Source organism: Puma concolor, chromosome A1 (genome assembly GCF_028749965.1).
Source record: "Puma concolor isolate L17-30 chromosome A1, mPumCon1.1.hap2, whole genome shotgun sequence".
NCBI lineage: Eukaryota > Metazoa > Chordata > Mammalia > Carnivora > Felidae > Puma > Puma concolor.
The window spans coordinates 33334891-33362781 of NC_141667.1; the positions used below are offsets into that span (position 1 = coordinate 33334891).

The 27891-nt window shown below is 38.6% G+C and overlaps 1 protein-coding gene across 6 annotated transcripts in view; it reads right to left on the reverse strand.

Moving 5' to 3' along the window:
• The window catches only part of TTC33 (tetratricopeptide repeat domain 33), a 50416-nt gene that overhangs the window by 9910 nt on the left and 12615 nt on the right, over positions 1–27891 (reverse strand). For all 6 annotated transcript variants that reach the window (XM_086677785.1, XM_025923632.2, XM_086677779.1 and 3 more), the window contains 2 exons: positions 1808–1889; positions 238–369 (listed from right to left, as the gene is read on the reverse strand). In XM_086677785.1, the coding sequence (XP_086533911.1) occupies positions 238–369; positions 1808–1889 (214 nt within the window). The remainder of the gene's footprint in view (positions 1–237; positions 370–1807; positions 1890–27891) is intronic.

Sequence of the window (27891 nt, forward strand, 5' to 3'; positions counted from 1 at the left end):
TCTCTGTCTCAAAAATAAATAAACGTTAAAAAATAAAAAATAAATAAAAAAATAAAATAAAATGGAAAAGATGTTCAGTAATAACTTTTATCTGTGTTTATGGATTAATACCTTTAAGAGGTAATTTGCTATTTACTCTCTGCATAGACATGATAAATAGCTATTTACTTTTTGGTTCAGCTAATCAAAAACACAACAAAACAAAATTTCATCATTATAATAATCTGACTTCATTACCAGGACTATCTCTCCTAATCCAAGCTGAGCACGTCCCAAAGTTTGCCAAGACTCCCATGAATGTGGGTTTCTCTGCACGGCCATTTCAGCTGCATGTACTGCAGGGAACATTTCATGAAGAGACATTAGGACCTATAACCAAAAAGAAGAAATAAAACCTGTCAGCAATTTTCATAAACTAGCAAACTACTAATGAATAACCATATGCAAACAAATCTTTTCATTTAAAAAAAAAATATTTTTAGTCTGGTAAATATAGTACTTCAGTGGCTTTGACCCACTCCTCTGCCCATCAGGGTCAGGAACAAATATTCTTCTTCCTATTCCTAAAATAACTATGAAAATGTAAAACATCTCCTTTTCAGTCACTGAACCCTATTGTCCATCTGGTCAAAATAAGGTGGTCATAGCTCAGAGCTATTTGAACTCTTAATTCCACTTCTGATTGTTCTATTTACGATGTGGTTTTCAGGAGATCCCAGGTCTCACTGTTAAATGAGACAAATTTAAATTTGTTCAACCACCACCCTATAAACATCTTCCTGCTACAAAAATCATTTAAACATTCCACAGGCCTCCCCACAACTGGGTTCTCCAAACCATACAAAGCAGAAAAATAGGGAGTTCTAGAACCTTCCACTTCAATCTATGGGAAAAGGCTAGATTTTATCTATCATTTTGGGGACCATTCACATTTCATAAGATTTGTAACACAACTATCATTATCAGGTTCCAAGTTAAACAATCTATTTCATACAGTTCACCACAAATACTGCCTTTAATATATATCTAGTCAAGACTGAAAATTAAAGACTTAACCAAATGAAGGTCCTCGCAGCACTTCATCCAGTGGACATAATTTATTTGGGGTTTTCTTGGCTGATCTAAAATCAAAGTTGATAAAGAATGTGCCCTATGTTTGAAATCATTACCTGAAAGATACCTGTAAGGTGTGTAGATCAAGGCTGAAGCACGACTACTCCCTGCCAAAAATATGTTTGATGCTCTATTAGAGACTTTTTACGTCTTTTGGATAACCTAATCCAGTTGCTCAGAGATTTTCTTTACAGACTTTCCCACAAAATATTAGAAATGTATTTTTAAAATTCAAATGTTATTTTTAAAAATAAATTGAGTCTATTCTGACCTTTTGCTAAGGACTAGGCCATTTTTAGAGACATATCATCCGGAGTCCAATCCACCCTCATTCTGAAGAAATGAAGTTATTGGTCAATCCACTATAATTAATTTCCAAGGAAAGCAAACACATTTCATTTATTTAAGAAATCACCAGTGACTTCCTAAAAGATAGCCATCTGTTCATATCTTACCATAGGCTGAAATAAGTTAACTTCATTGTGAAAAGAAATGAATTTCTAATGTTGTGCAAGAGGCAGAGCAATAAATATGGTGACATGTTTTCTATAAAGGAAATATTGAAAAAAATTTAAAAAGACATATTTGAGAAAGAAAATGGAAAGAAATGCTATTTTGGTTCATTTCTATTCACCAAACAAATATAAACATAGTACAATTTCATAATGGAAGTGAAATTCTTCATAACCATTACCTGTGATTTCATCTCGTACAGGGTAGCATCATCTGGGGTTAACTGCAGTGCTTCGTCCCATTTTTGAATCGCTTCTCGATACCTGTAGTTGTGAAGTTACATTAGTATCTTATCTTCACTAAATCCTTGAGAGTACATGACCAGATGTTAAAATCAGGTACTAAGGAATAACTGTATATCAAGAAATAGCTCTATTCAAGAACTGATGACAATAATAACAATGGTACAAAAGCAAGAAAATTAAGAGATAAAGGAAAGGGTGGCAAAAGAAAAAAAGACAAACATAAATAAAAGGTATCTTAGAAATCTTTTTCCAATTTTATTTTCTGGGCTGAGAAATCACCACCAAAATTTCCCTCTTTTTCATCAACCTCAACGTGCAAATGTTGTCATGCATGTTAGATGTATTGCAAAGGACTTTAATGAGGAATTTATAATCCAGTTGTAATCCCGGGCTCGGCTGAGCAATCTAGGCACAGAACAATTTAAGAAGTTGTCTGGTAATTGCGTAAGGATTCTTCAGATTTAAGCTTCCTTGTCCGTAAATTCCAGGAACTCGGGGACTAGTAACGCACGGTAAGCTTATAACAAAAGGGGTCAAATGAATGATAAACAGTACAGAGATGGTGGTTTCCACCACCACCTTTTCACCAACGTTCTCCTAGTCAGGTTTCTCTTGTGAGCTCCAGAGCTGTGTGGTCAACTCACATCTCCACAAAGACGTGCCACAGACACCTCAGGCTCCCTCTGCCCAAAGCTGGTCTTTAGCACGCCACCTGCCAAATCTGTGGAAGCACCACAGCACTTCCTTTTGTAAATAAAATGAAGGCACTACTGAGTCCTTCGTGTTATCCAAAGCAGTCATTCTCACGGCATCCTTCACAAGTGATTAACTCTTGTATCCTTGAATACTGTAGGAGGAGAAAGTTCTATTTACCAGAGTATTTTCCATTATGAGCTGAAACTTTCTATCTTGTACCTTTCCCCCAGTGCTACTAATTCTGCTTTCTAGCACTAAACAGAAAATATATAATCCACTAGTTTTAATTCTTGGCTACATACAGAATGATCTAGGGAGATTCTGGAGGGGAAGAAATACACAACACACACACACACACACACACACACACACACACACACACACACACACACACCACACAGTTGGCCCCTGCCTCAATCAACTAAAACAGATATTCTCAGAATAGGACCCAGGCATCTATATTTTTTAAACCAGGTAATGCTAATAAACACCAAGGTTGTGAACCATGGAAAATATCTTTCATAGTGTAGTAAGCCCTATCCATGTGCTGCCTTCTCTTGAATCACTCATTATTACCTGTTTTCCAGACCCTTATTTCCTCTGTATGTGTTCTTCTCCACAATTTCCTACTGGATGTGTGAAGGTCCAAACCAAACATAACGACCAAAATATGGGCTAATATGCACTGATTATTATTTAAACAGAGGGTGGTGAAATAAAGAAATAAAGGCAAAATTTGGTAGAAAATACAAAGGTGAAGAACATAAAAAAGTACGTTCTGTTTTCACCTTGCTATAGAGTTCCTTTACTAGTAGTACAAATGGACAACATCACATCCAGGGGTCTTACGCCAGCCTGACAAATGACAAATGGGCTACCGACACCTTAAAATAAGTTTGCCACAGAGCCAACTCCATGGCCAGCAGCAGGGGTGAGGGCGGACATGATGGGAGTGTGCTTTACAAAGCCTGCCTTAGCTGCCATGAGAGGTTGTAGCAGTGGCTACTGCTATTTTGTAGTAGCCGGCTATATATAACTATAAGCTGAAGATTCATCCCACAGGGCACCTGGGTCGCTCAGTCAGTTAAGCGTTCAACTCCTGGTACTGGCTCAGGTCACGACCTTGTGGTGGTGAGATTGAGCCCCATGTTGGGCTCTGTGCTGAACATGGAGCCTGCTTGGGATTCTCTTTCTTCCTCTCTGCCCCTCCCCCACTCAGCTTTCTTTCTCTCACTCAAAATAAATAAATAAACTTTAAAAAATTAAAACAGAAAAAGATTCACCCCGCAAAAGCTGGTAGTCTTTGTTTCCAAGCAAACAAAATGTGAACGTGCAGAGAGGCTATCACAACTACTGCCTGGACCATGGTTAGTATCTTCTTCAGGGGCTCTTGCTGAGCACTGAAGAAATACCTGTTTGAAAACTGTTGAACTCTGGGTGAAAGACTACTGGAAGTTTAGGAACAGTGTGGCCATTATTCACCTCATTTTTATGACCTGCTGCCCCAATGGTCTGTGCTTCTCTCTGCCTCTGCCTGCATCGCAATATTGTGTCACAAATCAAACCTCTGAGAGCTCCATTAATTGAGAATTATTTCTTTATTAAGGATTTTCCCAAATTCAAGCATGTATCTAGACCCAGGGTCCCCAAAGTTGAAACAGGCAGTGTCACTGGCTGCTGTTTGTCAATGCTCTTCCTTCATCTCACTCTGAGATCTCTCTGGAGTGCCCATACGTCTCTGCTTTCCACATATTCGGACACTTCTGCACGGTGTCAGGCTATGCCCGTAAGCGTGGCCGGCACAGGTGTTAAATGGCTGCCACATGACTTTCCTATAAACTCTGTGCTCAGGAGGTGATGGACACGGGTTGGTTAAACAGCAGTGTCCCACTGCTGCCTCCTAGTTATCCTGAATGGGAATCTGAGACTCACAGATATTTTTAGATAATTCATACGTTAATGTTAGCTTAGAAACTGCCCACTGAACTTCAAAGTAAGGCATTTAATGTATCTTTTCAGGTACCATTAAAATTTCTTATTTATGAATTCTCCTCTTACTAAAACACCACCAAATTATCAGAATTAATTAACTAGCTGCTTCTGTAGGGTCACCACCTATCAGATCACACTGCTTGGATTCATGTTCTAACCTCTCAAGGATGCCGTTCTTATAGTCCTTCCTTTCCCAGCCCCCCAGATAAAGTAGCCTCCTTTAAGCAAAACATACTTTTAAAAAAGAATGATGGCAGAGAAGAGATGCATGGGCCTCACCTGGTACTCAAGCTAGGAAAGGAGAAGATGAAAAGGATCTACAAAGAAGAAATGAGAAAGTCTGAACTTCACTGGTGGACTCTTAAGGGGATAAAAACAACAGCTTGTGGATAAGAGAGAAAGGGAAGGAGGAGGAAGGCATGATCCCAGCGGACCTCTTCCTTCTTTGATCCGCACACGCACATCTAGTATGGTGGCCCGGGACTCCAAACCTATGCTGGCAACTAAAACATGTGGTTGGTTCACACAAAGCATTTGATTTTTTTTTTTTTAACACAAAATGTTCTTAAATCTGGCCTTCCTTATATTCTATACCTGAGTAAATGACGACAGTTTTGACATAATTGTTTTGATAGAAAAAATTGCTTCCCAAACACACGAATAGAGAAGAACCAGAAAGGAAACTGCACACGCGCGTGCGCACACACACACGCGCACACACACACAGAAATTAAAGACACTCATAATTTCACCAAAAGATGACAACCATAGTTAACATTTTTATTGTATATTCTTCCAAGTGTTTTAATGTATATCATACATATGAAACATTATTTTGTCTTTAAATTATCAAATGCTTCTCTCTATAGCATAATGCTTAGTAACTGACTACTACTATTTCAATGCAAAATTCATTCAAATAAATCCTCTACTGTTAGACATTACACTTAAAAAGCTGCTAAGAGTAAATCTTAAATGTTCTTACCACAAAAAAAAAAAAAAAAAGGAATTATATGAGATAACAGATGTGTCAACTAATCTTTTACCGTGGTAATTATTTTGCAATATATATGTTCATGAAATAATCACATTCTCCACTTGAAACTTACACAATGTTATACATCAATTATATCTCAATAAAACTGGAAAAAATTACCCTTTGGCCATTACAATGATCTTTTGGAAGGAAGTGGGCCAGGAATAATTATTGAAGAAAACTGTATTTTGGAGATCAAATATAATACACACGTTATTGTTTGACGTAAAACTGACTGGAAATGAGATCACCTTAGAAGGAAGGTTAGTCTAACTTAAGATAGCATTCTCATTGATTTCCTTTAATTAACAAAAAGGCCAATGAGGGAAGAAATAAACACTGTATTTCCTTGTCTGTACTACTCCCCTTCCAATTTTCTATTGATATGACCCGCCAGCTTTACAGGAAACATAACTTCAGTTCCCAGTTGGTTTGGTTCTTAAAACTAGCCATCTTTATGCTAATCAAAAATTCAAATGGCACTAATACTCTTTGATAAGATTATGTACACCTAAAATACAAATCATATTTAAGCTGTTCAATCCTCAAAAACTAGCTTACCTGTTTAACAACTAGAATGATACTTTTAAAATATTTACTTTAGGTCTTACAGAAAAGGGGGAAAATCCTCACAATGAAACACAAATAAGCAGCCCTCTCGTGTTCTCTTCTCAATCTAGCCTTCAAAACGCATGCACATAAACGAATACACTTAAAAGCTCCACTTCAAATGAACAATGACTTTCAATTTGCACTGTGTAAACAATAAAAGAACATGTACATGAACACTATTCTCAAAACCTCTGTGAGGGACAAAGACAACTTTTTTCTCTCAAAAACTTACAAATAAAAATAACAAACCTCTAAACAAAGGCCAGTAAGGAAATGTTCTTTACAGTGGGAAAAATAGCTCATGTGCACATGCTCCCTAAAACCCATCTGTTACTTACTTGGTTAACAATATACTCCAAGAAAAAAGGGGAGGGCTTGGGAGAGGGGAAAAATGCCTTTTTAAATGCACATCCTGTTTGACCCAGCAATTCCATTTCTATAAATCTTTCTTTCGAGCTGACCTGGATGTATGCACACTTCTATCTCTGAAAGGCCAGTCACTATATCATTCATAAAAATTAAAGATGAAAACATCCTTTCTCAAAAAAAGAGATGGCAAGATACATTTTAATACATCATGCAATGAAATACAAATACCCCATCATATCCAAATCTTTCTGGTTTGGTTTCTGGTTTTAGATAGAGTCTAGTTTTAGAGTCTGGTTTTAGAGTCTGGATGGTTAAGGGATAGTATATGGCCTTTTTTTTTTAAAAGGCAGTTCTATACAAAATAATCTCTAAGATATATTAAGTAAAAAAGGCAAGGGAGAGAATGGTGTATATATTTAGAATATCAACATTTATGATGTTTTAAAAGATATATACATACACATGCTTATAAATCTAAAGATTATCTTTGGCAAGGTATCAAAGAACTGGTAACTGGTTTCCTGTGGGAAAGTGAACTAAGAGACCAGAGGACAGGAGTAAGGGCAAGATTTAGTCTTCATTGTATAGCCTTTGTTGGTATTGCATTTGCTTTTTTTTTAAATCATGTACATATGTTACTGTCTTTTTCTTTTCATTAAAAATTATACAAATACATTAAACAAACCATGGATTGGTTAAGTTCATACAGAGAGAGAGTAAATGAGAAAGAGAAAAGATACCAGGGCTCAAGTTTTCAAAATTCAGAGGTCAAGCAGAGAAGGAAGGGCTAGCAAATATGACTGAGAAGTTGAGAAAGAAAGGAAGAAATTCAGGAGTGTGTGTGATTTCAAAGAAACCAAAGAGAAGCCTGTCACAGAGAAAGTGCCGGGTTGTACCTAAGAGAGATGCAGCAACATGTCAATCATTGGTGACACTGACCAAACAGCATTCCTGGAAGGGCAGGAGTGGACACCAGACCGCTGAGCAAAGTGGGAGTAAGAAGTAGGAACAACGAATGCTGGCAACTCATTGGGAAGTCTGTGAATACCAAAAAGGGAAATGAAAAAGATAACTAACTAGGAGTATAAAATCCAGAGAAGGTTGACATAGATCTCTAACACATGTCCAGACTGGACTTATCATCATCTCCCACTCCAGACTTACTCTATGCTTGCAACTATGGCTTAGAGAATAGCACCACCGAGTCACTGAGACAGAATCCCGGAGTCAGCCTTGACTACACTTGCCCTGCCCTAGGTTACATGAGTCGTCAATTCTCTAATTCATCCTTTAACTCACTGTCACTGCTCCTATTTAGTGTAAGTCCTCAGCCTTCCTTGCTGGGATTATCAAAAATTCAAGTAATGATTTTTAAAAATTTTTTCAATGTTTATTTATTTGTGAGACAGAGCAAGAGCAAGGGAAGGACAGAAAGAGGGAGACACAGAATCCAAAGCAGGCCCAAACTCACAAGCTGTGAGATCATGACCTGAGCCCAAGGCAGTCGGACGCTTAACTTACTGAGCCACCCAGGCGCCCCAAGTAATGACTTTCGTTGGCCTCCTTTGGCTGGAACACTTCGTTGGCTGGAACACTGTTCGGCCTGTTTTTCAGCTAATTCCAATGTGTCTTTCCTGACTCTGCCCTGATGCCCTCTCCTCCCAAAAATCATCTCAAATACTCTTTAATGCTTCTATTTCCCCATTTAGTTAAATGCCCTTCTTTTAGATCATCCAAAGAACTCTCTAAATAGTCCTCTTTACTACATATCGAAACAGTTTCTGTGTATCACCCACAAAAGGTGTTTATTTAATATTTTCTTTGTGGCATCCATGCTTAACAAAAATCACCAAATACATTTTCAGTGAGTAAAAAAAAAATATATATATATATATATATATAAGAAATTAATATGCTAGACTAATTTGGGTGAGGAGAGTAGAATATAAAACAACAAATGTCAAATGATGTTGAATATAATTTTATCTTTGCCAAATCAGAAAGACTTTTTAAAAAAATTTTTAGAAAGACTTCCAGACTTTACACAGCTTTAAATTTTAATTTAAAATTTAATTCGATTAGATTTTTGATAAAAAGAAAAGCTGCATACATTAAAATGTAATGTAACTCATTAGCTGTCTTCCAGATATAGTTGATTCTCATTCTTGTAGTTATGTTCTATAAAGCTGCTGTAAAGACTGAATTAGTGAATACTGAATCACGGCTCATAGGGGAATACAGGGTTAAGTTTCTGCAAGCCTCTGGTCATATTTGTATCAACTGATTAATATATAGCCTTGTTTTCTGTGCTCCTGTTTAAAGACATCTTATTTAATAAATATTGTTGATTCATTAACATTGATCTCACAGCCCACAGCACTGTAACTCATGCCTGGACGAAGCTTACTGGACAAAGCTTACTGAATGAACACATGTAGTTTCTCTGTAAGGCACATCACAGCCTTCTTGTCTTTAGGAACACTAGACAGAACTTCTGAACTATACTTCGGAGGCGTTTTAAACAGCAAAATCACCAACAAAGGGCACAAAAATGTGGAAAATATAACACTAGACAGACCCTAAAAAGGGACACTTGTTTACACAGTGCGAGAGCTGAAACAAGAAGGCAGAGCACCTGCCGTGTTGGACTCAGCTGGGAATACACACAGGAGGCACTCAGATTCTTCTCAGCTCTGCCGATGTCCACTAACAACTGTGAAAGCACCGTGAGCACTGATTTGGGGGTTACCAATATATTTGTGAGTGGGTAAACTCATAAATGAGGAAGCCATGAATGAGGTTTCACTGTATTTAAGAAGAAATGTTATAGCATTTTTTCTATGTCAAATAAAATATAGCTACAAAGGAGTACCACTTTCACTAATATCATGACAGATTTCTAACTGATTTCTATCAATTTTACATCCTTATGTGGAAACATCAAAATAAATTTAAAAGCTATTTCCATACAGCTACATTTTTATCAAATCCCTAGTGAATATTAAGATTCCTCATTATTATATATTATCATTAAATAATTTTATTTCCTCCTTAAAACCTATGTCATCGGGGCGCCTGGGTGGCGCAGTCGGTTAAGCGTCCGACTTCAGCCAGGTCACGATCTCGCGGTCCGTGAGTTCGAGCCCCGCGTCGGGCTCTGGGCTGATGGCTCAGAGCGTGGAGCCTGTTTCCGATTCTGAGTCTCCCTCTCTCTCTGCCCCTCTCCCGTTCATGCTCTGTCTCTCTCTGTCCCAAAAATAAAAATAAACGTTGAAAAAAAAAAACTTAAAAAAAAAACAACAAAAAAAACCTATGTCATCAAGAACTTTAAAGTTTTCACCTTATTTTATATTGTGTTTCTAATAATATTTACAGTAATTGTGCCCCATGGGCACCTGGGTGAGTCAGTCCAGTTAAGCATGACTTTGGCTTAGGTCATGATCTCATGGTTTGTGAGTTCAAGGCTCCCATGGAGGCGGGGGGGGGGGGGGGGGGGGGGAGGCAGAACAGACCCACTTTGGATACTCTGTCTCCCATTCTCTCTGGCCCTCCCCCACTCATCTCCCCCTCAAAAATAAATAAACATTTAAAATAATAATAATAATTGTACCCCAAAATGATAGAAATGACTTCTCTGGCTGAATTTATATTTTCATATCGGAAGTGGTTTTCTTTTGTTCAGGATATATTTGAAATTAAAAGTTTAGTTTGCTTCCTTGATTTTATAAACACTTTCATATAGACGTTATAATGATATAGAAAGTAGTTTTAGACAGGTTTAATTTGAGTGAAAGTTGTGTGATTTCCAATGTAGGTAAATCAGGTTCCAACTTTTAGACAATGATAAATTTTCTGAATTAAACAAAAAAAATTCCTCAAGTTATTTTGAGGTTTTTCTGTCTAGAATTTGGAGTGGCATTCTGAAGAAAGCAAGGACAAAATAATGTGTAGCTAATACAACGAACATTCTAATAAGGAACCTAATTTCCATAGCTCAGAAAGAAAGAAAAAAGAATCTGCAAGAGGCAATAAAAGAGAAAAAACATAATTATGTTTTTCTTCTTCTTGAGAAGACATACATATTTAGTGAAAGGAGGGCTGGATTGGAAAGAAGTGCTGAGATAATGCTCAGAGTAGAGTTCCTGGGTGGTTTTATTAGGCAAGGGAAAGATATAAATATACTTTAAATTCCAAACTGCTCCGAGTTTTAGTCACTATCACTTATTAAAATTACGTGGACTCAGGATTAGGCTGAATCATAAAGCCCACTTTCAGTAATAATTTAAACTATTTACTTACATAAAAGAACAAACACATCTTAAAAGTTTTTAATTTTTTATTATAGACAAGAACAAACAATTCAGAGCAGATCAACTGCCTCTGGAAACAGTAGGAAGGAGCTCTGAAATTACATAAAGATGTATGCACACTGAATAAAGGTCATTTTCCAAAGCAAATTAAAACAATGATGCCAACTTCTACGTGGTACAGGATGTTCCCTAGTTGTTCCTGTATTGAAAGCAATTGCCCTGGTCTACTCGTTGCCATACTAGACAATGAGTTTTCTGAAACAAGTAAAAAGTCGCAATTTTAACCTCCCAATTTCTACTTCAGATATAGAGATCATTTAAAATTATTTTATCACCTAGGGGTGCCTGGGTGGCTCAGTCCATTAAACATCTGGCTCTCAAATTTGGCTCAAGTCAGGATCTTGCAGTTCGTGAGATGGGAGCCCCACATCAGGCTCTGCACTGTTGGCGTGGAGCCTGCTTGCAATTCTCTCTCTCTTCCTCTCACTCTGCCCCTCCCTCTCCCTCTCCCTCTCTCTCTCTCTCAAAACAATTAAATAAATTTTAAAAATAAAATAAAATTATTTACCCCCAGATTATTCACTCATTGAGCATACACACAAATGTCATAAAGTAATATTCACTAGAGGGTCACTTGGGTGGCTCAGTCAGTTAAACATGTGACTTCAGCTCAGGTCATGATCTCACAGTTTGAGAGCTCGAGCCCCACATCAGGCTCTGCGCTGACAGCTCAGAACCTGGAGCCTGCTTCGGATTCTGTGTGTTTGTGTGTGTGTGTGTGTGTGTGTGTGTGTATGTGTCTCTGTCCCTCCCCCTCTTGTGCTCTCTCTCTCTCTAAAAAAAGTAAATAAATAAACAAATAAATTTCACTAGAAATTAATTCCAGTATCATGGAATAATTTGGATCAAATTAAAACATGTAAGTAAATGGGCAGGACTATAGTAAGTGCCTTATTTTAATGATAAATATATGATAAAATCACGAAGTTTGCAAAAGGCAAAACAATACATAGGACTCCCTTCCCCTAGCTAAACCAAATCACCCTGCCTTCCTGCTTCCTCAGACAGGCTCACTGTGACCCCCTGTTTACATTTACTTCTGTGTTTGTTTAAAAGCTCTATGCAGGGGCGCTTGGGTGGCTCAGTTGGTTAAGCATCCGACTTCGGCTCAGATCACGATCTCACGGTTCGTGGGTTCGAGCCCTGCATCAGGCTCCGTGCTGACAGCTCAGAGCCTGGAGGCTGTTTCAGATTCTGTGTCTCCTTCTCTCTCTGCCCCTCCCCCACTCATGCTCTGTCTTCCTCTGTCTCAAAAATAAATAAACATTAAAAAAAAATTAAAAAAAAAATAAAAGCTCTATGCAGACCAAGGTAAATGCAGCTAACACAATAGGACCTAACATATATCAATAATTTCTAAAGGAATAAGGCAGACACAAGTGGTCTACAGTCTTTGTGGGGTAAAGGAGGACAATATGGCCTGAACCAGAAAATAGTTGCCACTGCCTAAGCCAAAGTTTTAAATACCACAGCTAAAGACATAGTCTTAAGACTCCTAATGTATTTCAGTATATTTGGATAACCTAGCAATAAAAATAAAGAATGCTTTTGTCCTCAAAAAGATACACTATCTGAAAAAAGAGAATCCTAATCATCACTCCAGACTTTCTAGTCTATAAGATAAAAATCCTAAATAAAGAATTAATAAATTAAATCCAGCAACCTATTAAAAAGTATGAAGTCCACATGACCATGTAGAAAATACCTCAGAGAAGCATTAGAGAAACTTCATATGTAACTGATAATGGAGGGAAAAAGGTACATGACACTCAACAATACTTAATACCCATTTTGACTGTTTATAACTATGTCACCTAAAGAGAAAGTGTACTTTTTTATGGGTGATTTCAAGCCTAATCTCTAAATATTTCCAAATGTTATTACAGACACAACATGAAAAATTTTGGAAATTTGCTATGTTCTTCTGTCTCTGAAAAATTGACTTACTCCTTCATAATAATCCTCCTACTCATAATATTCTAAGAAATGTAGTAGTAGCAAATTCTGCAGGACTTGATACTAGTGAGTATATTTTTTCCAGTATTAGCTTATCAGTCCAATCTGTTTTCTATGACGCCCCATCCCCACCTTTGCTCCCTGCTGGCTGCACATTTGCCCATTCCCTACCCACGTATCATGTTCCTGTTCATGTGGGCTGAGCAGTACACAAACATAAGCACATCTAGGATTTCATTCCTCCTCCTCTTCACTTATTCAAAGGCTCTCTCTCTCCAAGACCAAATTAAAATTCTGTTTATCATGAAGACCATGAGTACCACTTACATGATCACAGAGTAACACTTTTATTCCCATAGTATTTGTTTTACAAAGTACTTTCTGTACACTTAACAAACAACTATTCTCACGAAAAGTTCATTCACTTCGTGCTCATACGATTGGCATTGCTTGTTCTCGTTTTACTGATGAGGAAACAAAGGTAGAGAGCAGCTACAGGACAAATGGTATTAACCCTGTAAAAGCCATGATCTGAAGCTAGTTCAATTACAAGACTAATACTTTTCCAACTACCCCATTGTTGTCTTCCATTGAATTTTTCTCTAATTCTTCCATGCATTTTTATCTTCTCTTCACGAATGAGTTCAGGGACCAAAAGGTAGATTCACTTGTATCTACAACACCCAGAACACGGCCAGGCACACAGAAGGTGCTAATATTCCAGATTCTATCTACCTCATTTGTCTTACCTTCTCCAAAAGAAGTCTTGAAAGACAGCAAAGAAAAGCATGAAAGACATGAAAAGAGGAGACAAGAGCTAGTATGATGAAAATACCTCAGAAAAAAAATGGAAAGAAATACAAACAAATTTTACCTTACAACAAAAGCAGGAAATAGTTTAATTCTTACTTTGTTCCATCTTACCACTCTAGATACAGAAATCACAAGAAATCCCAAGACAAGGGAAATAGGAATATGGGTGGAAAGAACCAAGAGATTAAAATTCTAGGTAGAGGGGCACCTGGGTAGCTCAGTTGATTAAGTGTCCAACTTTGGCTCAAGTCATGATCTTGCAGTTCATGAGCTCAAGCCCCACATCAGGCTCTGTGTTGACAGATCAGAGCCCAGAGCCTGCTTCATATTCTGTTACCCTCTCTCTCTGCCCCTCCTCTGCTCACGCTGTCTGTCTGTCTGTCTCTCTCTCTCTCTCTCTCTCTCTCTCTCTCAAAAATAAATAAATATTAAGTTTTTGTTTTTAATTCTAGGTAGAGGACTTTAAAGCCCCGGGATGTGTGAGGTTTCAGGAGTCTTTGTGGCTTTTGACGAAGCAGCTGGTCCAGAGACCAAGGTCAGCACAGCAAAGGTCCATGAGTATTTTAGGTTTTGTGGACCATACAGTCTCCTTCACAGCTGCTCAATTCTGCTGTAGCACAAAAATCAGCCACAGAACGTCATCATACACATCATCATCTTACACAAATGTGCATGTCTGCATCCAATAAAACTTTATAAAAACAGGCTGTGGTTTGCCAACCCCTGCACTACTTGGTCCAACCACTGTTTCTGTCACATTTATCAAATATCCTTTTTACTTTCAGTCCTATTTTCTGCCTAACTCAACCAAGAACATTTATCACCCCAAGGTAGGCATTTATATCAATTTATGGAGGCATTTTTGGTTGTCACTGGAGGCCTAGTGACAAGGGTTCAGGGATGTTAACATCTGGCAAGGCAGAGGGCCACCCTGACCGACAAACACCAAACGCCTGTCGTGCCCAAATTGCCAACAGCACTACTGCTGAGAAACAGGGTGGCTTACCCCACCCCCGCCCTCCAACCCCAAAGCTGCTTACATTATCACAAAGTACAAAGTAAACTAAGAAGTTCGAAGTGACATTGACCATCACTAGTTCTGTTTCCTCTTTTCATTAGGCAGCATGTTGACACAGACACACATATAAACATATACATGTGCAAAAACAGGCACACAGATTTGAGGGGGGAAAATGTCCACTGCACCCCCCCAAACCGTGCTGCTTTTATTTTGAAGCCATTGGCATTGGCGGCAGCAGAGGCACAGCTAAGTGAAAAGTGCTTTCTGCCCACAAAACATGCAAAAGTTTAAAGGAACACATGAGCTGTTTTCCACTGGCTAGAGAGAAGCAGCAACCGGTGGGCACTTACTTCACTATCATAAGCTTACTGAATTCCCTCTCCGCCCTCATTTTTCATTTCTCTCTTTGACAGACTTCCCCTGGCCTACAAATAAAGGGTGGCACCGCCCAGGTCCTCCATTTGGGGATCGCAGAAGCCTGGCACGTAATAACATCGATGGTCTCTCATGGCTCCTACAGCAGATCTCTTAATTCAACTTCAGTTTGGAACGCACCGAACAGACACAGCCCAGCTGCGGCTGTCGGATAGGAAGCATTAAAAGATAAAAACTTGGTTTAAAGTCACTATGGTTAATAAATGACCAGAGTTTGACTTGGCCAGTTTAAAGACAACCTTGACAGTGTGCTGGGGAACCAGCCAAGGCAGGAAGCAACTAGAATGGCTGCAGGGCCTGCGTAGGGGCAGGGTGAGACAATACCCTATGCTGAGGTAAGGAACAGCTGGTGAGCAAGCCAAATAAGTTAGCACACTCATTTATCAGACAGAAATGTCAAAGTGTTTAACTACTTTGCTCCCAATTAGATTTCCAATTTATGACAGCTTCAGGTTTAATGAGCTCTATACTCATCAGCTTATTCATTTAATAAACATTTATTAAACATCTACTCTGGCCCAGGTAGTATTCTGGGTACTGGGTACTCAACAAGATATAAAATGACCCTACCATTTTTCTAGATCTTACATTCCAGAATGTTCACAGGCAGGAAGAAGGCAGGGAAAAACAACAAGCCTAACTTAAACTATGGTAAGTGTGATTAAAAAAAACAAACAAACAAACAAGCGGGGGGGATGTGAAAGGGAGGTCACTGGATAGCTACTCTGAACATGTGGTCAGAAAAAGTCTCTCTAGGAAGGCATCTGAGCTGCGATCTGACTAACCAAAAGTGGTCAGCTAATTGAAGATCTGGAAAAAGGTCACTCCAGACAAAGGAAGAGCCCAAGCCAAGAGAGGGCCAAACACCCCAAGTTTTGAGGAAATGAAAGGAAACCGGCATGGCTATGGAGGAGGAGGAAGGGGAATGGGAGGTGTAGACCCAAAGCCCCGGCTCTAACTGTACGTGTGATGAGGAATCTGCAGAGTTTTTGTGCAACAAACATACAGACTTGCTTTACATCTTGAAAAAATCAGTGAGGCCCAGAGAGAGTGGTCTGTAGGGGTGTAGGAAGGAGCACAGGGAGAGCAGTTAGGAGACTACTTGAATGATGCAGGTAAGAGATGACAGGGGATCAGATTAGGAGGACAGCCACGAAAACAGAGGAGAGGATAAAAAAGATTGAAAATATGTTTAAAAAATAAAGTCACTCTAACTTGGACTGGATATGAAGAGTAAAAAAAAAAGAAAGGAAATCCAGGATGATGTCTTAGCTTGAGTTCCCAGGGAAATAGAGCCCAGGGGCCTAAGCTTCTACTTTGTGGGGGTAGGATCCCAGGGAAGCAAGAGTGAGGGGAAAAAGAAGTGAGGCCGGAAGGAGGGAGAATAAATACAAGGCATCTGCTAGGCTGGCAACAGCTTAAAAAACAAACAGATGACTGCTAATCTTGTAGAACTTCTTCAGAAGCCTGTATAAAACCTGTGTGCCTTGGAAACTGTCCAGTGAGGGGAAGAAGGGAAAAGAATTTATCTGCAGGCTCCCTCCCATACCCTGTTTCCCATCCGTCAAATTCTACCCCACAGAGTCGTAACCCGGTCCCGTCTGAGCACCTACAGGTCCAAGCTGGCCAGTGTCAAGGTGTGATGGATGGTCTTTGATTGTCAGTTAGCACCACGAACCGGGGCTGTTGGTCTGTAACAACAGCAGCTGCCGCCCAGGCTTTATGGCCGTAAGAACAGCATGAAGGGCAGGGAGCTGGAGGTGACTGGGGTTGATTAGCTCTGTAATGGCACATGCACAGCAGAGTTGACCCCTGGCTTTTGGGCATAAGTAACTGGGTAAACAGTGATGCCTTTTACTGACATGGGGAAGACTAAAAAAGACCAGATATTTGTGTGTGTGTGTAGCGGGGGAGGGGAGGGGGGGGTCAGGGAATCAAGACCTCTGCTTAGGACTTGTTAAGTTTCAGATACTAATTAGATATCCAAGGTATAAAGTAAGCACTGGAGATTTAAGAGTCTGGAATTCAGGTGGGAAGATAGCACTGCAGACATATTTGGCAGTCATCAGTATAGAGACGGCACACTGAAAGCAGGAGACTATATAAGTTTAAGAAGGGAAAAAATGGACATAGAAAAGAGAAGTACTTTCTAAATACTGTGGCCCACCAATATTTAGAAAATGAAGACAAGAAAACAGGAAGCAAAGAAGATTAAGAAGTGGGCGGTGAAACAAAAGAAAAACCATCAGTGTGGTGTTCTGTAGATGAGAGAGCAGTGTATTTAGGAAGACAGTGGTCAACTATGCTGAACGACGAGAGGCACAGTAATAAATGAGAACAGAGACATGATGACTGGATTTGACAACATGAAGGTCATATAACAAGAGTGGCTTCAGGGGACCAGTGGGAACAGAAACCTGACTGGAATGGACCCAGAGGATGATTCATCAGGAAACGGAGTTTGTGGCTCAGTGGGTTGAGCGACCGACTTCAGCTCAGGTCATGATCTCACAGCTCGTGAGTTCGAGCCCCGCATCGGGCTCCGTGCTGACAGCTCGGAGACTGGAGCCTGCTTTGGATTCTGTGTCTCCCTCTCTCTCTGCCCCTAACCCACTCTCATTCTGTCTCTGTCTCTCTCAAAAATAAACATAAAAAAAAAGAATGGAGTTTATGGTGAAAGGGGAGCAAAGAAATGGTAGGAGTCAAGAAAAGCTTTTTAAATGGTTGTTATCAGGGTATGTTTGTATACCGGTGAGAAGAAACCAAAGAGAGGAACAGATAACATTAAAATGAAGATCAGTCATTAGATTCATGCGGATGCCAGTAAAATGCTTATCATAAGGCCAGATCGCCCTCATGTTCGTTTTGGTAGGTATACTTTTCTAGACAAGAGACAAAATTCATGGTAAATTCTAATGATATATCTGCTTCACACACATACACACTAATTCCCACAGAGAAAAATCGAACTTAGCTACATAATCAAATATCACCATCTAGTGGCTGAAACCTTAAAAGCCAACATTTCAAAGTTGGGACTCAACCTGCGACTCTTGAAAAGGTGCATATCCCAGTTAGTAACAATTCTAGAAAATGACATCTGAACAAAATAACTCATAAAAAGTCTTAATATTACATGAAATGTGCCAATCACATATAAAATCCTAAAATATAATATCTGAAATACATTTATTGAATGTTTCCCAAATGCTAGGTGCCATGTTAATCTCCTTTACATTAACTTGCCTTTTAATCCCCCAAATAGTCTATGAGAGAAGGCTCACCATTTTACATATGAGGAAATTAATACTAAAAGTTAATAATCTGCCAAAGGTTATATAGATAGAAATGATAAAGCTAGGATCTGAAGGGAGGTAAAATGACTTCAAACTCCACACTCTTAAACCACTATACTCACAATACTGTCTCTGTTAAGCGTCAAAATTACTTACTGGTTAGATAGAAGAATACACCAGATTTTGGTTACAAAGAATCATAAACACTGTAAGGTAGAACTTCAGATCTTAAAACCCATTCTATTGCAAACTGAAGTCTTCCAAGAGTAGTTACAGTTAGTTACTAATGAAGTAAACTGACAGCAGGAGGTTCTGTAATGCTAAAGAACTGTGCTGCCTTTGAAGGAAGGGTGACATTAACATACTTGGATTGTGCTACATTTCACTGTTCAACAACCCTTTAAGTGCTAAATAAATGAGAAAATATCAAGCGTAAAAAAGACGAAGGAAGGACGGACCAGAGAAAGGGAATCACAAGGAAGCAAAAGTTTGTATCCTAGGAAGTAGAAATAGCTTCCTCTTGTCATTCAACCTCTAGGGGTTCCTCTAGAGGCACCCCTACTTCTCCACCACTCTAATGATTAGTACTCATGCCAAGTTCAAGCTCTTCCACATTTTGATGTACTTAATCCATGTCATCATTTTACAAAAAATCCAACCTAAAAACGGCGACTTGATTTTTTACAACCTTTAAGATGGTAACTTGAGGAGGAGAGATTCCAACCCAAGAACTGGGAATACACACAACTGTGAAATTCCCCTCCCCGCTTCCAGATTAAGACTGGGGACTTCTGCCACTGCTTCCAGAGCACAGGAGGTAACTAAGAAGGCCAACAGGGTGATAAAATGGTGATAAAATGATCGAGACCCCCAAATACACAATATCCAGAGTCAGAGTCTTCTTGAAATTGAAATCATTGTATCAATTAACTTGCAAAATAACAGCAAATACAGAACAAAAATATATCCTGAACATAGAGATAAATGAAACAAATAAAGAATTATTTTACATTTATCAAGCACTCAAGGCTGATTTTTTTAATCAAATTTACTGGAGTATAATTTAGATGACAAAACATGTACCCATTCTAAGCATACTCTTCGAGTTTTTACTAATGTGTATACTTATGTAAATACCCCAACCATCATAACAAAGAACGCAAAAGTTCCCTATGCCCTTTCACAGTCAACCCACCCCAATTTCTGGTTCCAGACAACCACTGATATTCTGTCACTATAGATTATATTTGTCTTTAGAAATGTACATAGATGGAATCAGAGAGTATGCCCTCTTCCTGACTTCTTTCTCTGAACATACTGATTTTTGGATGCATTAATCGTTCCTTTTCATCACTCAATAGGATTGTCACTATAGATTAGATGTGTCTTTAAAGAGATGTACACAGATGAAATTAGATAGTGTGCACTCTTTCCGATTTCGTTCTCTGAGCATAGTAATTCTGGATGCATCAATCATTCCTTTTCATTATTCCATAGGATACTACTGGATGGATACACAAAAAGTTGTTTATCCATTTACCTGTTGATGGACATTTTGACTGTTTCCATTTCATGGGCACTAGGAATAAAACTACTAGGAACATTGTTAGATAAGCCTTTGAGTGAATATATGTTTTCCTTTCTCCTGAATAAATATCTAGGAAGGAGCAGACTGCTGGATTGTATGGTAAGGTGTATGTTTAACTTCACAAAACAGCCAGACTGTTTTCCAAAGTAGTGAAACTATTTCACATTTTCATACGCAATATATGAAACTTTGAGTTGCTCCACATCCTTGCTTGATATTGCCAGTCTTTTCAATTTTACCATTCCAGTGGTTATGTACTAGTATGCTGTGATTTGAATGTGAAGTTTTCTGGTGACTAATCATGCTGAGCAGCTCTTCATGTGCTTACTGGCTATTCATCTATCTTCTTTTGTAGAGCTTCAGGTCAAATTTTGTATCCACTCTTTAATTGGATAGTGTCTTACCAGTGAGTTGTGAGAGTGCCTTACATAGCCTAGGAAAACGTCTTATGTCAGATATATGTATTATAAATATTTTCTTGCAGTCTGTGGCCTGACTTTCCATTTCCTTAATTATGCCTTTTGATAACCAGAAGCTTTAACTTTGATCAATTCACTGCATAAATGCGAGTCATTTCTGTATTTTATATTCTTTACGATCTGCAGATGTCCATTCTTACACTAAAACTATACAGGTACAGCATTCAAGAATGTGGTGATGACAGTTCGTGAGAGTGAGACCTGTGCTATTAGCACAGAGCCGGCTTGGGATTCTCTCTCTCTGCCCCTCCCCCACTCTCTCTCTCTCAAAATAAATAAATAAGCTTTAAAAAAAGCGAATCTTCTAAAAACAAAAATAAAATAAAAAACATGGTGACAAAATAAAGTAGCGTAAGTTCTCTAAGTCTTTTTTATTATGTAAAATTGTTTTGGCCAGTCTAGATTCTTCACATTTCCACATAAATTTTAGCATAAGCTTGTCAATTACTACAAAATCAAGATTGCTAGGGTTTTGATGGGAACTGCATCGAGTTTACAGCTCAATTTGGGGAGAAATAACATCTTTTTTTTTTTTTTTAATGCTTATTTCTTTTTGAGAGAGACAGAGACAGAATGAGAGTGGGTTAGGGGCAGAGAGAGAGGGAGACACAGAATCCAAAGCAGGCTCCAGGCTCTGAGCTGTCAGCACAGAGCCCAACACGGGGCTCGAACTCACAAGCCGTGAGATCATGACCTGAGCCGAAGTCGGATGTTCAACCGACAGAGCCACCCAGGCGCCCTGGGGAGAACTAACATCTTAACAGAACGTCAACTTCTGATTCATGAACTGAGTATATATATATGTGTGTGTGTGTATATGTGTATGTATAAATATATACATATATGTGTATATATGTGTATAAATATGTACATCTATTATGTATGTGTGTGTAAATAGATGCATGTATGTGTGTATAAATATATACATGTGTGTATATGTGTATGGAATAAATATACATATACAATACAAATATGTATAGATATACATGTATATATTTATCTCAGTTCCTTGAATTTTTCTTACCAATGTTCCATAGTTTACCATGTACAGTTCTTACACATATTTTGTTGAATTTTTTTCTAATAATTTTGTTTGGGGATGGTACTGTAAATGGTACTTTTTAAAAATTTCACTTTCCAATGTTTCATTTTATCTCCACCCTTGGCTTATGACCTTCTTCCTATTATTTTTCGTGGTTGCTCTAGAGTTTAGGTTCAAATAACACTATACTACTTCACATATACTAGAAGAGCCTAGTAGCAATATAATTCCTTTTACCTCTGCCTGCTCAATTACTACTGTTGTCATGTATTTACTTCTGCACGTAATAAATCTCTAATATGTTGCCAGTTTATTTAATTTTTTAAATTTTATTTATTTTTGTAAATTTACATCCAAATTAGTTAGCATATAGGGCAACACTGATTTCAGGAGTAGATTCCTTAGCGCCCCTTACCCATTTAGCCCATCCCCCCTCCCACTACCCCTCCCGTGACCCTCAGTTTGTTCTCCATATTTATGAGACTCTTCTGTTTTGTCCCCCTCCCTGTTTTTATATTCTTTTTGTTTCCCTTCCCTTATGTTCATCTGTTTTGTCTCTTAAAGTCCTCATATGGGTGGAGTCATATGATATTTGTCTTTCTCTGACTAATTTTGCTTAGCATAATACCCTCCGGTTCCATCCACGTAGTTGCAAATGGCAAGATTTCATTCTTTTTTTGATTGCTGAGTAATACTCCATTGTATATATATACCACATCTTCTTTATCCATTCATCCAGCGATGGACATTTGGGATCTTTCCATACTTTGGCTATTGTTGATAGTGCTGCTATAAACATGGGGGTGCATGTGTCCCTTCAAAAGAGCACAGCTGTATCCCTTAAATAAACGCCTAGTAATGCAATCACTGGGTCGTAGGGTAGTTCTAGTTTTAGTTTTTTGAGGAACATGTTGCTAGTTTTTTAAAATCAATTATCCTTTAAAAGAATTCTAAAACTTAAAAAGCCTTCATACTTACCCATGTTTATTTATCATTTCTAGCACCCATTATTCTTCTGTTTAAAAAATTTTTTTTAATGTTTATTTATTTTTGAGAGAGACAGAGACAGAATGTGAGCGGGAGAGGGGCAGAGAGAAAGGGAGACAGAATCTGGAGCAGGCTCCAGCTCTGAGCAAGCTGTCAACACAGAGTCTGACACAGGGCTTGAACTCACAAACCTCAAGATCATGACCTGAGCCGAAGTTGGACGCTTAACCAACTGAGCCACCCAGGTGCCCCCTTATTGTTCTGTTTAGATACAAATTTCATTTCATACCATTTTCTTCCCCCTGAAGAGTTTCTTTTAATATTTTTTGAAGCGTAGGCTTACTGGCAATGAGTTACTTCAGCTTTTGTTTGATAAAGTTATTTTGCCTTATTTTAATTTTTTTAAGTTTATTTATTTTGAGAGAGAGGGAGAGAGTGCAAGGGAGGGGCCAAGAGAGAGGGAGAGAGAATCCCTGTTGTCAGGCTCCATGCTGTCAGTGCAGAGCCCTGCGTGGAGCTCAATCTCACAAACCGTGAGATCATGACCTGAGCTGAAATCACGAGCTGGACGCTTAACTGACTGAGCTGCCCAGGCGCATTTGCCTTTATTTTTGAAAGATATTTTTTGTGGCATATATCATTCTAAGCCGATAATTTTATTTTCTTTCAGAACCTTAAAAATGTCATCCTATTACTTTAACTAGACCTTCACCTCCGCTGCTACACTTTGAAATCCACAGCCACATCTGCAGCAAGGATGTTTCCCATGGGCTGTTCCCCGCACTGACTGAGAATAGCAGGTGACAGTAAGATGGGCCCATTCGCTGGAGGCCATGGGACTTCCCTTATAGATGACCTGGACTTGGAAGAACACCCAAGGTCTTGCCTAAGATGCTTCCACTCAAATATCCTTCTTTTTCTCTTTCACTCCGGGTCAGACACCGTGCTCTGATGGCTCTCCCAAATAACCCAGCTCCCTTCCCATTTTCTTTCATTCAGATGTTTCCGCTAATAAAATCTTTGCATACTTAATCTGCTCTTGGCATCTGCTTGTCAAAGGACTCAACTAGCATAGCTGTTAATACCATTAAGTGTATTTTTATTTTGGATACTGTATCTTTCACCTCTAGATGTGCCATTTGTTTATCTTTCATTTCACTCCTGATGAGGTTCATGTTTCCTTTTAAGTATTTGAACAGTTATATTACCACTGTAAAGTCTTCATCTGCTATTTCCATCATCTATCTTATTTCTGAATCTGTTTCTGTCAGTTGGTTTTTCTCCTGTTTACAAGTCAATTTTCTCCTCCTCAGCACATCTAGTAATTTTTCACCAAATGCTAGCTATTTGTAAATGTTATGCAGCTGACTGGAAATTTTTGACTACTCTGGCAGGCATTTAAATAACTTCTATATGAGTTGAAACCTTTCAAAACCTGTTTTTGAGCTCTGCTAGGGAAGGTCTATCATACCCCTCCCTCCAGGGATAGTATAGTTGTTCTAGTATGGCGTATCTCCTTTGGGGACTTTAGTGAATGTCACCGGTGACCACCAAAGACTCTCCACTCTGTGGATGAAGCTTGAATGTCTCTCTGCTCTGTATGAACTCTGGAATGATTCAGCTTACAACTCCCCAGTCAGTTTGCTGGACTTGTGGAATTTCCCCCATAGCTGAATGGCTTAATGTTCAACAAATACAGGGGACGTCGTACAGATTTCTAGAGCACTTCCTCTGAGGAGCCCCCTCTTCTCTGGTACTCTGCTCCACAACTTCTAGCTGCCTCAGCCTCTCTAAAACCCCGTCTCCAGCTCCTGAATTCAGCAAGACACTAGGATCCATCTGGTTTCCCAGAGGATGATATAATAGGGAGAAGTGTGGGTTATGAGGAAAGAAATGAGACTCAGAAAAGAGCAATGATCCCCAACTGCCATATTCTCATGCAAGAGGAGGTTAGGAAACTTCTAATCCCAAAGGCCCTTTGGGGCTGGGATATGAAATAAAAAATAAAATACTGTGTTCTAATTTGGAATTTAAAAATGTACATTCCTATAGCTTGGGTGGCTTAGTCCTTAAGCATCTAACTTGATTTCAGTTCAGATCATGATCTCAAAGTTCGTGAAATTGAGTCCCACATCAGGCTCTACGCTGACAGGGATTGGATTCTCTCTCCCTCCTCTCTCTGCCCCTCTCCCTGCTCATGCACATGCTCCCTCTCTCAAAATAAATAAATATTTTTTACAAATGTATATTCCTGTAGATACAATTAAACAAATGGTAGTTAACCCACAAAACACCTATTTGGCCACAATATAGGAAATAAAATGTAGTTTTATAAATATTTAACATATATTGACTGGGGGTCTGGTAGGTGCCACAAATTGTTCTAAGTGCTGAAGATATTATAGAAAAGTCACACAAAGTCCCTACTGTCCTGGAACTCACATTCCTACAGAAGAGAAACAGATAACATATGAGCAAATAGCTAAATAAGTGTATAAGGTAACTTCAAAAAGGGAGAAATGCTAACAAAAAAGGTTCACGTGATTAAAGACCAAGGGGACCTGGGGGTACTACTTCCAACTGGATGCCCAGAGAGGGGCTCACAGAGATGAAAACATGTGCGCAGAGATCAGAAGGACAAGAAGACAGACATCAGAAAACAAGACAAGAACTTTTCAGACAGAGGTGTCAGGAGACAAAGCTGTATCAGAACTGTGTTCAAAAACCCAAGGAAGGCTGGTGTGACTAAAATGTAGTAAAAATGAGAATGCTGAAAGATTAAGTTGATTCAAAGACAGGGACTGGGGGGGTTGTGGTTATTGTTGTTTAATTTAGCTTCACTGTCCCTCCTTATTTTTTTTATTCCTCATATTACTTAAATGAAGTTTAACATTATCTTATATATGCTTTTTATCTCAGATATTTTTAAAGTATTATTTTTATTTAGTTTTGGCATAGAGTAGCCAAACCATTCAATTCCACTAGATTCTTTTTATTCTGTTTAGTTCTCTCCTAAGCTGTGTATGTATACTCCAAAACAAATGCTAACCAGCAAAAAACTTAATCATCTCACCGTGTTCTCCATTCAAAATAAAGCATCCAACCCAGCTGATTTTGGTGAAATGACTCAATGTTTTGACATGCAGGCAGAAAACAAGAGTTATTTTGTTTATCTACACAGTGGATAGCTCTCCTCTACCACAGGAAATTCACAGGGACTCCCATGGCAATAACTGAATAGCTTTTCCCTTCTGCACTAGTGTGGTCTAGAGAAAAAGGCAAAAACAAAGTTAATGAACTTTTAACAGGCATTTACAGGAATTTCTAAAGATGTTTTATGGATGTTCTGCAAATGATTTCATAAATGTGGAAAATTTATAGTTGGTTTCTTCTGACTAAGACAAAATGGTCAATCTTGCAAAGTTCTACAAAAGAAAAAGTGTTTATGGCTAAAATACCACAAATGAGAATTCACAAAGTAACACTAGACTGTTAAGCTGTTAATTGTCCTTGACTGTTATTTATTTTCTATCTCATTTCCAATTTGAGGTGCTAACATACTATAGTTTAGGCACCTTTTGATATCTTATATTAAAATATAGTAATAAAAGACTACTGCAAGAATCTAAAATAAAAACAGACCTAGACACTAAAATGCTTCTTCCTCAACTCTGACTCATTCATGACAAAAATGATTAACAAGGGGGCGCCTGGGTGGCTCAGTTGGTTAAGCATCCGACTTCGGCTCAGGTCACGATCTCGCAGTATGTGAGTTCGAGCCCCACAGCGGACTCTGTGCTGGCAGCTAGGAGCCTGGAGCCTGTTTCAGATTCTCTGTCTCCCTCTCTCTCTCTGCCCCTCCCCTGCTCATGCTCTGTCTTTCTCACTCTCAAAAATGAATAGATGTTAAAAAATATTTTTTAAAAAATGATTAACAAGGAATCTTATAACCACCCTGACAAAATTTAATTAAGAAAGAAGAAAAAAAGAGCAAAGAAAAGAAATTTGCTTTTTGCTCAGTACTACTTCTTTTAATTTCTCAACTTCTTCTTTATCACATGGAAGATACCAAAGGCACACAGACCTGACTTTAGATCTCTGGATGATCTGAAGAATTTTCTGTCCTAAACAAAGACCTATTCAGATACTACTGCTGACCATACATCTTCTCAAAATCATATTCATAGTGCAAATAAAACAACAGTCCTCATGCTGATTAATTCTCTTAATACAATGTATTTCCTTCACTAAGGATAAATGTTTCAAAATTTTATAAAAGTACGACTTTCAGCAGATATTAAACACAGCAAACTGACTGACACAGGCATGATGTCTTTCAAACAGCCGCATTGCTAACAACCTGCTGTTATTTATCTCCCAATATGATGCAATAGAAAGCACAAACATAACTCTTAAGTATTCTTGCCAAAAAGGTTACTCAGAATCTAAATCAAACCTCCACACCTCAGTTTACAAGAAACATGTGAGAAAGAGAAACAAGTTAAGTGACATCCATAAGGGAACAATCAAATAGAAAATTGGTCTAGACTCTTCAAAAAGTCATTATCATGGGGGATACAGTAGAGGACCTACATAAACACTAAAGAGATAATCGCCAAATGAAACGTATGAACTCTGATTGGATCCTGGTTTTTAAAAAATATTGTAAAAGACGTTTCAGTGAAAATTAGAAAAAACTAAATATGGGCTGCATATCAGTTTATAGGAATGTTAACATTCATAGAGTTAACAGTTATTGTGTTTAATAAAAGAATTTCCTTATTCTTTCTTGAAGTAGTCTCCATGCCCAATGTGGGGCTTGAACTCATGACCAAGATCAAGATAAAGAGCAACATGCTCCACCAAGGGAGCCAGCCAGGAGTCCCAAGCATATCCTTATTCTTGTAAGAAGCATGCTAAATTAGGAGAGAGGTGTCATTATGTTTACAACTTATTTTCAAATAGATCACCAAAAAAACTGGAAATATACAACTATGTATGTCAGTGTGTGCATATTTACGTACAGAAAGATAACTAAATAAAGCAATTATTGGAAATTTTGAGTCTAGATTGAAAGGGCGGGACTACGCCAGCCGACTCCATCTTGTTCTGTGTCCTTCACCTTGACCACACCTCCTCCCCTTGAGTAACCCCCCCCTCACCTGCCTAACAGGACTCGGACCCTTCCCCAGGACCCTTCCCCAGCCAATCGGCTGAGGCCATAGCCATTACCTCACCAACTGCCCCAGGCCCCAATAAAACCTTTGTCCTTTTGAAACTCGCTCTCTTTCCCTGGTATCTCACCGCTGCGTCGGTGCAGGTAGGGGA